Source organism: Dysidea avara, chromosome 2 (genome assembly GCF_963678975.1).
Source record: "Dysidea avara chromosome 2, odDysAvar1.4, whole genome shotgun sequence".
NCBI classification, from domain to species: Eukaryota; Metazoa; Porifera; class Demospongiae; order Dictyoceratida; family Dysideidae; genus Dysidea; species Dysidea avara.
Window position 1 is genome coordinate 35,288,048 of NC_089273.1, and position 12,685 is coordinate 35,300,732.

Consider the following 12,685-nt stretch of genomic DNA (forward strand, 5'->3'; position numbering starts at 1 on the left):
TTACCATATAGATAGCTTTATATTTATGTATGCATTTGTAAATCCATATCGTTATCGACTTACACTTTTCTTTGTTATGCACCTATCAATGTTATCCCCCACCTCCCCCCTCCCGGGCGTAGTGGGGGAAATGGTGGGGATTTGACTTTTTGAAAAATCAAATTCTCCACCCACTGGGGAACAACTAGTGGTCAAATCTCCAAGTAGTATCGCTGGAATAAACTTTAGGAAACAGATCAATTCTTATAGCTCGCAAGCTAAAGCAAACGCCTCAGTAAAATTTCGAACGGTCAAATGCCCCACTAGTGGGGCACTGAAAAGTTCTGATCAAATCGGCGAAAATCCCCCACTAATTCCTAAGTAAGCCCGGGAGGGGGGTAGTGGGGCTTAACATTGATAGGTGCATTACAGCTAGGTTACCTGGATTCCACTGAGAACTCTCAACTTCAGACTTTCAGCCAACCTTCAGCATATTTTTTTATTGCACGTTGCGTACGTACAGTAGCTACATTTCTAGATACACAATCTCGTTTTAATTAGATATTCTTATATTTTAAGGGTGCTCTGTACAGTTCGCATATATGGCTTCCCATGAAATTTAATATGTTTATTTATTTATTTATTTATGATTACTGGGCAGTCAGCACAGCTGGTGTGCCCAGGAAAAAAAAAAGGGAACCACAGTATTAGGTACAATTATATACTAACTAATGTGGTGTTGATTGTTTGTAAAGTGTGATATCAAGTTAGTCGTAAACTCATCATAGTTTGTCATCTCTATAATAAATACAGGCAGTTCATTCCATTCTTTGATTGATTTTGAGTAAAATGATTGTTGATAAGATGTTGTTGATGGTGTGGGCAGGATAAAATGCAAGGGATGATAGTGTCTTGTTTGTCTCTCTACAAGTGCTATCCCACTAGGGACCTGTGAGAAGGCTATAAAGTCTGTGAATGCAGGGAGTCAACCGTGGCGAAAGTAAAAACCACGCGTTTAATGATTTAATGGGAGACTACATCACTTCTAAGAACTGCTTTTCAGCAGTGCCCTACACAGTAAAAACAAACTAGTGAACTTCACTACTAAATGTAGTGAACGTCACTACTAATGTCTGCCACAATACTCACTATTTTTGTGTAGTGACGTTCACTACTAATTTTGTAGTGAACGTCACTACATTGACCACCAAGTAGTGACGTTCACTGCAAAAAGTAGTGACGTTCACTACAAAAAGTAGTGAACGTCACTACTTAAAAGTAGTGAGTATTGTGGCAGAGCAATTCACTACTAAATTTTTACAGTGTATACAAAGTACACAATATTATACAACAAAAAATACTTACGCAAAACAAAATTTACAAAACATAAATATGTGCAACACAATAATTCTTTGTAGGTACAGTAGGACCTCGTTTATCCAGACCCCAAACATCCGGACACTCGGTTAACTGAACGGGTCTGAAGTACTGTACATGACTAATAATTGAAGGCAGTTATTGGCTTGCCAGCTGGAGGGCAGCCATTCAAAGACATTGGCATGTAATTAGATGTTCTATAACTTACAAATGGTTTTAGCAAATGTTCTGTACTTTTTTACTGGATATAAGCAAACACTAGTACACAGTTTAGTCCAAACCCAACTACTATATTTACTTTAGAACATGAGTTACAGTTTTTCCCTTTATACTAGAACTAGTCCTACAGTTTACGCACAAAAGCCTTGATACTTTTATGATACACTATGCTAAACAGCACAAACCATCGCGCATTTTTATTTTTGTCTTTTTGCTTCTCAATCATCACATATTTATCTTTTGGGTTGACACTACCAGAAATCCTTTTCTTTACTTCCATGTTATTCATCATCTGAACTTGCTATTTCAAAATGGCAAACACTCTTCTTTGGCAAAATTACTAAAGTAGCTTGTGTGAAAATTTCATGTCCATTGGATTAAAAATAACAGAGTAGTTCTAATTTAAGTGAGAAGGTGTAGAATAGCAAGATGCGTGCACTTGTTGCTATGGGATACCTAATTTACAGGTACTAAAATGTGTCAACATGTCACAGACTAATTAAGTGACCATAATATTTCTTTTAGTGCAAAACAGACTATGTTTTGGGAAGCCTTGTACGAACTGTACAGAGCACCCAATCAATCAATTACCTTACTCTTCACGTGAGCGCCTGCAGTGTGAGCACGCGGTTGGTTGCAGCAGACTTGGATTCGATCATGATTCGGGCGTCATGATTCGATTCACCTGGCTGCGTAGAGAAGTTACTAGCTATATGTCGAGAGTGTGTATCAATGGAAGAACCCGCGTGATATCTTTACGCTCGCGTGGTTATAAAGTTCCTCAGATCTACAAACGGTTGCAGGATGAAGACGTGAAAATACTGAACTGATAGGGCACTTTATTATTTGGTCAGCAAGTGTCGTGCTAAAGGTGATTGTGTGCAGGGCCGCCCAGAGAAATTAAGGGGCCCAGGGCAAAGAGTTAAAGTGGGGCCCTTCACTTAAGTTGTAAGGTGAAGACCAAAAAAAAAAAAAAAGGTCACAACCTGCTGGCAATGACAATAACTACCCAACACCAACCATATCTCCTTATCTATAAGCTTGCTACACTGCTCCTCTGAAGAATACTGTGACTGCTCTATTAGAGTATTTAGATCTGACTGCTCTATTAGAGTATATCGATCTTTTAAACAGGTATTCAGGGGGCCCTTCATGGGGCCTCCTGGGGCCCCTTTCAGGCTGGGGCCCGGGGCAAAATGCCCCAGTTGCCCCCCCCCCTGTGGGCGGCCCTGATTGTGTGTAATCGTGATTGCGTGTAATCGGGAGAAGGGAATAAGCTTATACACATAATTTTGATTTAAGAAACGGAGAGGGTTCTACCATAGATTTTTGAGAGAGGGGATAGAAAACTATCACGTAGCTAAGGCCACTACAATGAGATAACTTTTCTCATCAACTTCCCATAGAGTAACGCGGGCGGGCGGGCGGGTTATCTCATTATTGTACAAGCCATAGCTATAAATTGCAGGATGTATACATTTGTACAAAACCAGTATAATAATCCTTTATTTTAGGTTGTTGGCTGGGTGCACACCAAGCACTGGTTCACACTGAGGGTAAAACTCCGAGTTCACATAAACTTCAACTTCAGTAACAAAGCTTTTCAAGTCCTTTACGAGACTTCCACCAGTCTTGGGGTCATGTATCATACCCCAGTACAGCAGCGCTGTTAGCACATGTAGGCTGGTCAGTCTTATTAGGGGGAGGGCTGTGCAAGCTTGTGACAGAAGTAGCAACACTAAAGCAACTATGACTCTTAGATATGATGGCCCTCCTCCACATAGGGCATGCAGGTTACAGTACCAATGCTAGTGTATAGTCATTGAGTGTTACAATACACTGTAGCACTGACTGTTGGTTACAGTGAGTGCTACAGTACACTGTAGCACTCACTGTTGATACCTTGGTGGTTGTTGATGCTCCAGAAAGTACTCTAATACACTGCTGTTTATACAGCTTATAGAAACTATAAGCCTACTGAATTAAATTTACTTCCAGATAACTGACGGTGGATGCACCTGTATGCACCTGTATACAGGGCAGTAGGTGACTTAACCACTACATCATAATATTTACCTAAAGAGTGTATACCAAGGTGAAATATAATAGCATTAGGATGAGAGGGTAACTAATTTGGCTTCTGAAATAAAATAAAAAATCTAGTTATTGCCAAAATGTCCACAAAGCCAGAGGCATGTTTGTTATTTACATTGGAGGGCTTCATTTAGGTGGGGTAAGGTACTCACCCCTCCTCCCTCGACTAATTTCTGCCCCTATATTTCAAGTAACGGGATACACCAAAAACAACTACATACAGTGGAACCTGGACGGTCACCTTTGGGCCAAAATTTCTTGGTCTTAATAGGCAGGTGGCTGCATTATACAGTTGGATTAGTGTATACCCATCTCACTATGGGACCTGTCTTAGTGGCCACCTGTATAAAAGACCACCTCTCAATAAAAGTCTATCTAAAGGTTGGCCTTTATCAAGAGGTGGTCTTTTATACAGGTGGCCACTAAGACAGGTTCCACTGTATATTATTATCCTTGAGGAACAGTAAAACTCAACATTGTTTCTGGTTATTCTCAGAACTAGAAACAATCTGAGAAGGGTTTTAAAAAAAATCATGTGGAATATTTTCCAAGCCCCTCCAATAAGCATATGGTTAGCACAGAGATCTTTACACTATTGCCATTCCCCCCATTGAGTCATTTCATAGATGAAAGCCTGCATTTTGATGAGCTTTTCTTTACATAGCTACAACTAGTGCAGTATGGCCTCACCATAGTACGATTCACCAATCAACCTGTTTCAAAAGTGCATAGGAAAAGTAAAGGCATCTCCAATGTTTAGTCAGGAAGTAGACCGGCTATATATATATATATGTACCACTCTGCGTGGGCAGTTCAAAGGCACCGCCAGTGCCATAATTTGTATATTGCACTGCTGCAGACCGCAGCGAGTGCATTATAACTTATAACGCACTGGTTGCGGTTTTTTAGACCACAACGAGTGCATTATAAGTTATAATGCACCGACCACATATTGCACTGGCTGCGGTTTTATGCAGCATAGCACAAGTGCCGGTGGCGAAGACCACTACGACACCTCACCTAATAGGTGGAAGGACACTTCACAGATCACTCGAATTCTTTTATAGCCTGACATGTAAAGGTCGATTGTGGGCCATAACGTCACCAATACGTATAATGTTTACAAGCAGCCAATGGCGATCGAAAAAGCCAACACGGGTGGCCACAACTCTAGTCTACATATAAATAAACGTACTTATACACCTTACTAGTCTGGTGCCATCTTAGCCCAGATTAAACTGTAGTCCACTTCGACAATGAGTCAATATAACAAATATATTTTAAATAATACTAACCTTTACGTTCGATTGTGGTAACCAGTTTTGTCATGCCACCAGATTCGAGTTTAGCCAGTATGAATAGTAAGAGTTAGACTAGTATCGTTTAGTAGTTGGGTTTTGTTTACTTAAAACATCTATTTAGCTACTTTTTTTTGCTCGAGGGAATCACTATGGCGATTAGTCTGGCGCTTAGTCTATATGGCGATTGAGTGATCACGCTGGCATGTTGAGCACTACATAATGAGAGTCGAACAGCGAATGCAGGTTAGTGATATAACCCATAGCGTACTAGCTTTCAATATCTCAGGTGGCTGCAGTACTGCAAGGGGAATGTCATCGCAACGTCCGGCTTGGTTACCCACAATCGATGTTAGAAACCTGGCCTTTATAAGTGTTACAGCTGTCTTGTGAGACTCTCCCCACCTATTAGGTGAGTGGTACATAACAGTTATACAATGTGCACTCGTGCTCTGCCTGTATAAACGCACTTGCCTTCGGACCTAACGGCCCTCAGGTTCATGCGTTTATATCAGGCAGAGCACTCGTGGCCGTTGTATAACTATATAATATATATAAAGAACTTTGCGTGGGAGTATCAAAGCAAAAAAGTGTTCTATATTGGGCAGTTATAGAACACTTTAGTAGACCACAGTTCTTTATCAGGTAGTTATAGAATTGCTAGGTCTATTTTGTAGGCTGATAGCCTACTTTGAGTGAGTAATCACTCATTTTGGTCAGTACAACCAATCAACCAAGCCAGTTTAGGCTGATAGCCTGACTGTACTGGCTGACCAGTCAACCAACCAGTAAGATGAAAACCACTGGATTTTATTTATAGACACACTTGAAGATTTCGATGATGGTTTCTTGTGGTCAGCAGCAGTGAACGTTCTTAGTACGTTTTGCTCACATAAACGGACGAGTCCTAGGAATATCACGGAAATATGCTTATTAATATACCACAATCAAAAACTTTACGTATTGAGAAGACGGACTAGACTCACAAAACGACTAATGAAGGCGTAACACAGTGCAATGCAGGCGAAACACAGGCGCAATGCTTATTCTACCGATGATAACACTCCTCCGTGAGTTTCTAATTGTTTCGTGTGTCTTGTGTGTACCTCAAGTTGACAGTTCTCTATACCAGATAAAGCACTGCCTTTCGCTCGTGCTATACGTGAAATATAGCACTCAAAGAGTGGTCTCGAGACGAAATATAGCACTCGGCTTCGCCTCGTGCTATATTTGTCTCTCGCCCACTCTTTTCGTGCTATATTTCCCGTATAGCACTCGCGGCAGTGCTTTATCTAGTACATATATATATATGCTCTCAACCTTCTATTGTCATTGGTACCTAATAAAATTAATACTTTAGCTGGTAGTGCAGTACACAAATTTCCAACACCCGGCTGTGCAATGGGCCTCACATGTTAATTAAATGCCACATCTATACTAGAGGTGTACCGATATGGGTTTTTGGCATGTACCGATATCCGATATTGATGCAACCAAAAGAAGCCGATTACCGATAGTCGATCTGATATTTGCATTAATATTTTAAGCAAACAAAAATGTACATTTACCTACCCTACAACAACATGTGCATGTATTCATTACCTTTGGTGGTATACAGCTTGGGTTTCTATTGTGCAATCCAGACAATTAGGCACCTACAAACATTTTTATGTATACTCCCATGAAGCCTTAAACGGATATTTCTGCATTGCTCTGCATTCTAATGGCTTGTGAGGAAGCTGGTACAGCAAGTTTCCTTGGTTAACCTGTGATCCTTCTTTTATTACAAAGGTACTCTATAACTGCTTCATTTGTAAAGACTGTGATAAGCTTTCCAGCAACAAACACTAGAATCGCGTGTAATTATATGGCTTCTCGTAGCGTAACACTTGTTGCAGAGTGAACAATAAGTTAGAGCCACAAAAAAAACCAGTGCATAATCCAAACTTTTGCTACTGTATAAATACCGGTAGCGATATCGGTCCTCCTGCTGTTCTGTACCGATACCGATATTGGTGAAAAAATACCATATCGGTGGCCGATGTTGTAGCCGATCCGGTTATCGGTACACCTCTAATCTATACACCACTTCACATGAATATTGCTCTAATGGCAATGAGCACAGAGGAGTATCACACAAAGATTATTAGATACTGTTCAGAAAGTATCTCACTATACCAGACCATTTTACAAGATAATAGGTAATTGGATTGTCTCCCTATATGTGACTGGATCTGCAAAAACCAGTCTTATCGTCCAAGACAGTAAGTTGGATTTTTTCACAAAAACACAACTTAATGAATGCACTATCAAATTTCACTGTCACAGTCGACCAGAGTAAAGTGGTCTGCTTTTGCTGACTGCTTTTTTTTCAAGCATAGTGGCGAGCCGTACAAGTGGTCTGGGGTCTTGATGGAGCCCTGGCAAACCAGGAGATGGCTGTGTGTGGCTGTACAGCTCCGTGGTATTGGACAATGACCTGTGCTGTAAATTTCCTTTCATTTTAGCCAGTTCTGAGCCCTAAATGGCCCATAACTTGGCCTAATTCATCCCAACAAGTTCCTATTCAATTTTTGAACACCATCTTGCCTGCCTTCTACTCTTTTTTGGAGCTCGCCTGATAGACTCAGTTTAAAAACTATCTAAAATGGTGGGAAACTTACTGTAGCTGTGGCTACTTCTTCAGTGGATGATCTGGGAGGTAAGAAATTGTAAAATGTGGGAAAATTTGGAATGCATAGCTACCGCCATTGGCCAGCCACAACACTCTGCAAAACCGGCATTTCTCGATACTTTTAAATGGGCAATAAGACCAGTTTTCCCAGCTAGGATTCCATTCGTATTGATGCACAAACAAGCTCATTTTAGTGATACTGCCTAAAGTCAAATATTTTATGCTCTGTCAAATTGATACTGGTACTTCTCAAGTGTCTGACAATGATCATACTGATGGTCATTGTCAGCAAAAATGTGTAAAATGTTATTTTCCCTGTAAAAAAAGAAAACTCCCAAAAGAAGCACCACAGAAATTCCCCAGTTACTTGACTTTAAATTCAAACCACTTTCCAGATAATCCTAGTGCCATACTGTGATGTATCTTCTAGTATGTTGTACAAGTGTCACTTAATGATAAGGCATTCTTAATACATAATACAGGGATTTCGACTATTAAAAGCTTCTACTAAGAAAGCTACCGGAGTTTTGTTGATTGTGTCATGCTAGTAGTTAATGTTCATAGTAGATGGGTGTACATTGATAATAAATCACACTTTTTTTGCAGCTGTAACACAAGGCTCTAGTACAGCCAGTTAGACTACCAATAACCTGTCTATGATATGGAAGCACATGGCTTTTTAATGTTGAGTGATTAAAAAAATGCCGTTATCCATGGTTATGAAGCTTTGGAGGGTACCAGTTACTTCACCCTAGATTCCAAACCATTGTCCTAGGTCTAAAAAATTCCTATATCATGTCATGTTACCATGTCCTAGTACTTGTCGCACATGAAGTGTCATGTCGTGTGATCCGCTATGTTACCATATCCCATTTGTCACACGTGAAGTGTTGTGTCATGTGATCCACCATGTCAGGGTACTCTTTGCTATCTGAATGATACCTAACAAGTGTAAGTTAATGATAAACACCGGACAGAGAGTGTCATCTGGCCATGCTACTTAACACCAGTATCTTCAGTCTAGAGCTACACAGGGGTGTAGTTTTGTGGTAGCAATGTTTGTAGCAAGCGATTGTTTTCCAGCAATGCCTTGTAACTCTTACCAATAATGCTTTTTGAAATGCACCTGAAGTCTTATAAGAATTTCAGTAGTATAATGCATAGACTGATTAAAGGCTGGTGCCAGGGAGATAGTAAATAATTAAATCTAATGAATTCCTTTACAGCCAAGTGCCACACTCGGAGCCAGCTTGGGGAGGCCACTCAACGTAGGGAACTTAATGGAAGTAGAATAGCCTTGGAAGTTGTGTAGTGAAGATGCTCTATTATACCATAAAGCCAGATCAAGTGTTGTACCTTCTGAGTATGGTCATCTTATCGGCAAAAATTGATATATTACTAAATGTGTGTATTGATCTAGTAATTTATATCAAAACCAAGGAAATGTGTAAACAGCTATAATTTTCCGTACTTAAGTTTGTAGATATACCCTGTATATGCTTAGGGGGAGTTGGTAGGGTAGGCTAGGCTAATGCAATGTTTTTTATACAATTCACTCTGTATTTCAGGCACAGTAAAGGACTTACCAAAACGGAAGCGCCCAAGAATTCTTTCAGATGAGATGCGAAAGTTTAATGATGATGAGCTGAAAAAGGATGACGAGCTACCTGAGAACGCATTATAAACCCGCAACTTGGAGTTAAAAGCAGGGATTGAAAGGTTTTGGCTCACCCTAACACCAGCAGTCTGTCGTAAATATATAAGCCAGGTTATACATAGAATAATTGAGGTAGAAGGTACTCCAAGTGGGTATTAAGGTTTTTTTCGTACTGTTGCACGTTTCTTGTATAGATTTAATTACATTAGTATTGTAATTATTGTGTACTGCTATTCGTAATTTTGTTTACTTATGTAATGTATTGCTTCTGTTAAATTTACATATACAAAGCGTCATATACTGGTACAACATTTGGAACAAAAACATGTTTACTCAATAACAAATCCATTTTTAATTGAAATCAACATTAAAAGGTGTTAAATTATGTAGAATATACTGCATAGTTGTTCAGTTTTGCTTTGAACCAACCATCAAGAGATTTCAATTTGGGTCGACAGCATTTCTACAAGTGATAAAAATATTTAACACATTATCAGTACATGTAACTAGTGTTACACACTACTACTGCACTATTTCACATTATAGAGATTTCTGCAGTGATAGAACTTTTAACCCTTAAAACAGAAATTGGTTTTGAACTACGCAAGCCTTAAACAAAGAACTGTAACTTTCAAAGCTAAATATCTAATTCCAAAGTTAAATATCTAAGGCTTTGCAATCTATATCATTCTACTTGTGTTTAAAAAAGGATTAATTTAAAATGATGTCTAGAGTTTTACCCTGGCGCTAAACAGTAAGACCAAAAAGCATGCAAACCATCTACACACTACCAATTACTCAATCATGCCCTGTAGTTGCAAGTCAACATTCAACTTGCCGTTAGTTTTCCTATCAGGTCATTTATATGATTAAACTCACAATCGAAGTTGTCCACAGTACATAACAACTAAGCCTCTGTAATTACAGTGTACATTTCAAGTTTCTAAGTAGCCCATTAAATTAACTTTCAATCAATGTATAGTTTAAGGCTAAAGGAGCTAATTAGCCCCACCCAACATTGCCATATATGCTGCCATAGGGTAAATACGCTTTTCTTGAAAATCTTGCATGTTTAAGGGTCAATGATGCAATTCACAAGGCAATCACAAAAATGATGAAGCAAATGTGAATGTTGGAAAATCATCAATCTACACACACTTTTAATGGATGGCCATACCAATGCACTTAAACATAATATACACCTAAGCCATGCCGCTACTTTGTTGAGGCTGGTTTTCATAAGTGGATTAGTCATACAGGCTATTGGGAACACCTAACCCTTTGGACACTGGCCAACTGGAACACTAAGTTACAATGTCCTGGGCATCATACATGTGTGTAGCTATGTACTCTAATAGCGTCACACATGTGTGTAGTTATGTCCTGGACATCATTGATGTGTAGATATATATGTACTCTAATGACATCACATGTATGTGTAGTTCTGTCCTGGGCATCATACATGTGTTGCTATGTACTCTAGATCTAATAGCATCACATGTGTGTAGTTATGTCCTTGACATCATACATGTCTGTTGCTATGTACTCTAATAGCGTCACACATGTGTGTAGTTATGTCCTGGACATCATTGATGTGTAGCTATATATATTTACTCTAATGGCATCACATGTGTGTGTAGTTATGTCCTGGGCATCATACATGTGTGTAGCTACATATGTACTCTCATGGCATCACAGGTGCGTGTGTATTCTCTTCCTAGGCATCGTACTTGTATGTGACACATTTTGAAGAAAGTGCAGTAGTTGGCAATATTAAATATTCCTTAGGTTGATCTTTTAATTAAACTGCTGGTGGAAATACACCAGTCTATTCATTCTTTCGTACCATTTGATTACTGTGAAATGCCAGTGTAGTATATGTATTCATGCTTTTCTTTAACATTGAACATGTACAATCTAGATGCTGTACAATGATGTGATGGCAAAACATACATGTGGCATGCACTTTGATAAGCATTTTGCTACACAATATCTGTGTGCAGACCTACCATATAGTGGATTATTTTTGAAATCAAGAATTCTTAAAAACAGTCTGAATTTCAAAGGTTTTTAATTCCAAAACACTTAAGGATTTAAATAAACAGAAATCTGTGTCACAGATTGCAAAGAAATGCACGCAGTGCTTTCTAAAAGCAGAATAATTCAAACTCCGTAAGACTGAGGAGTTTAGAAAAGAGCCCAGCCACCGTTCTCTGCACCTCAAATAGAAAATGGTTTGATCACGTGAAGGAAACTTCAGGAATTTATTTTCAAGAAAAGGGCCTCTTCAAAGTTCCGAAAATAATCAAAACTACCCACTATATGGTACATGTCTAGAATAATTCTAAATTTCCAGGGAAGTGGCACAGTAATTTAGAGATTATGACACTCCTTATGAGAACCTTGTACCTAAACCAAGGCAGTTTAAAATAAGAGTTTCTGTGTGCATGCAGATATATTTAAGTAATGGATGGTAAGTGAACATCATCACTACAGTGAGCAATATCTCAACCTTAAAATGGCTTTAATACAAATAACAGCTACTGAGACAGTAACAAGTTAACCTTGTACCACTTTGTACTAGCAATACTTGCAAATTAACATGGCTAGCATTTTACGGTGTTTTCATACCATATATACATATTATTACCACAGGATGAGGGTTAAATATTTTGCCAATCACAACTAAAACAATACAATAGCACTCAAATTATTGTTTACCTCAAGACCTAACTAGGATGCTCGCTGTTTCAGTTCCTTTTCCTTAAGACGCCTCTTGAGGTCCCTAGCCCAGTTATCTATTGATGTGACACACTCTTTCCATGTTGCTACATAATTAGTGTCTTTTTCGACCTTAAATTCATGAACCTTGAACACTTTTCTCTCGACATACTTGATGATTTTTGGGTCAAGTGGAGCCTTTTTAATAGACCCATCTTTTTTTTTGACCCATTTACATAAGAGTTAAACCAAGAGTACATAATATTTATATGGAGAGAGTATCTAACTCTCAGTATGGCCTGTACAAAAACCCTGGGTACAGTTCACCAAAGTTCACCTTTCATTAAATCATCACCTTCATTGGAAATAGAGAACTGTTGATTGGTGTTGATTTACGTTGATGAGGGCAAAGCCTTTGTTCTCACAAAATGATGAGCTGTTACTTTACCCAGGGTATTTGGTGAATGCATTCAAGTTAGACACTCTCCCCCATATAAATATTATGTACTCTTATGTGTCTAAGTCCACTAATTCCTCTACCAAAGCAGCAGCTAATGATCTTCTTGTTCTACACTTCATTAGTATTGGCACCAGCTGACTAGATGGTATGAGTTCCTCTGATGACTGCTACAGAAAGAGATAAATACACACAAGTGGCAAACTAAT

The 12,685-nt window shown here is 38.9% G+C and overlaps 2 protein-coding genes and 1 long non-coding RNA gene across 12 annotated transcripts in view; 1 reads left to right on the forward strand and 2 right to left on the reverse strand.

The window, feature by feature from the left end:
• LOC136247169 (uncharacterized) overlaps nt 1–558 on the reverse strand; it is a 30,477-nt gene extending 29,919 nt beyond the window's left edge. The window contains exon 1 of one of the 2 annotated variants that reach the window (XM_066038806.1): nt 421–558. The gene's annotated coding sequence lies outside the window, so the exon portion shown is untranslated. Of the gene's footprint in view, nt 1–65; nt 335–420 lie in introns of those variants that run through there. The other variant, XM_066038807.1, reaches the window with a different exon arrangement.
• Nucleotides 559–5,679: 5,121 nt separating this feature from the next.
• On the forward strand, nt 5,680–9,578 carry LOC136247183 (uncharacterized). The gene is made up of 2 exons (XR_010697167.1): nt 5,680–6,037; nt 9,210–9,578. It is a non-coding gene; the product is annotated as an uncharacterized lncRNA (long non-coding RNA).
• The window catches only part of LOC136247177 (uncharacterized), a 52,141-nt gene continuing 48,991 nt past the window's right edge, over nt 9,536–12,685 (reverse strand). For all 9 annotated transcript variants that reach the window (XM_066038820.1, XM_066038819.1, XM_066038818.1 and 6 more), the window contains 2 exons: nt 12,020–12,646; nt 9,536–9,761 (listed from right to left, as the gene is read on the reverse strand). In XM_066038820.1, coding sequence (XP_065894892.1) covers nt 12,530–12,646 — 117 coding nt within the window. In that variant the 3' untranslated portion in view covers nt 9,536–9,761; nt 12,020–12,529. The remainder of the gene's footprint in view (nt 9,762–12,019; nt 12,647–12,685) is intronic.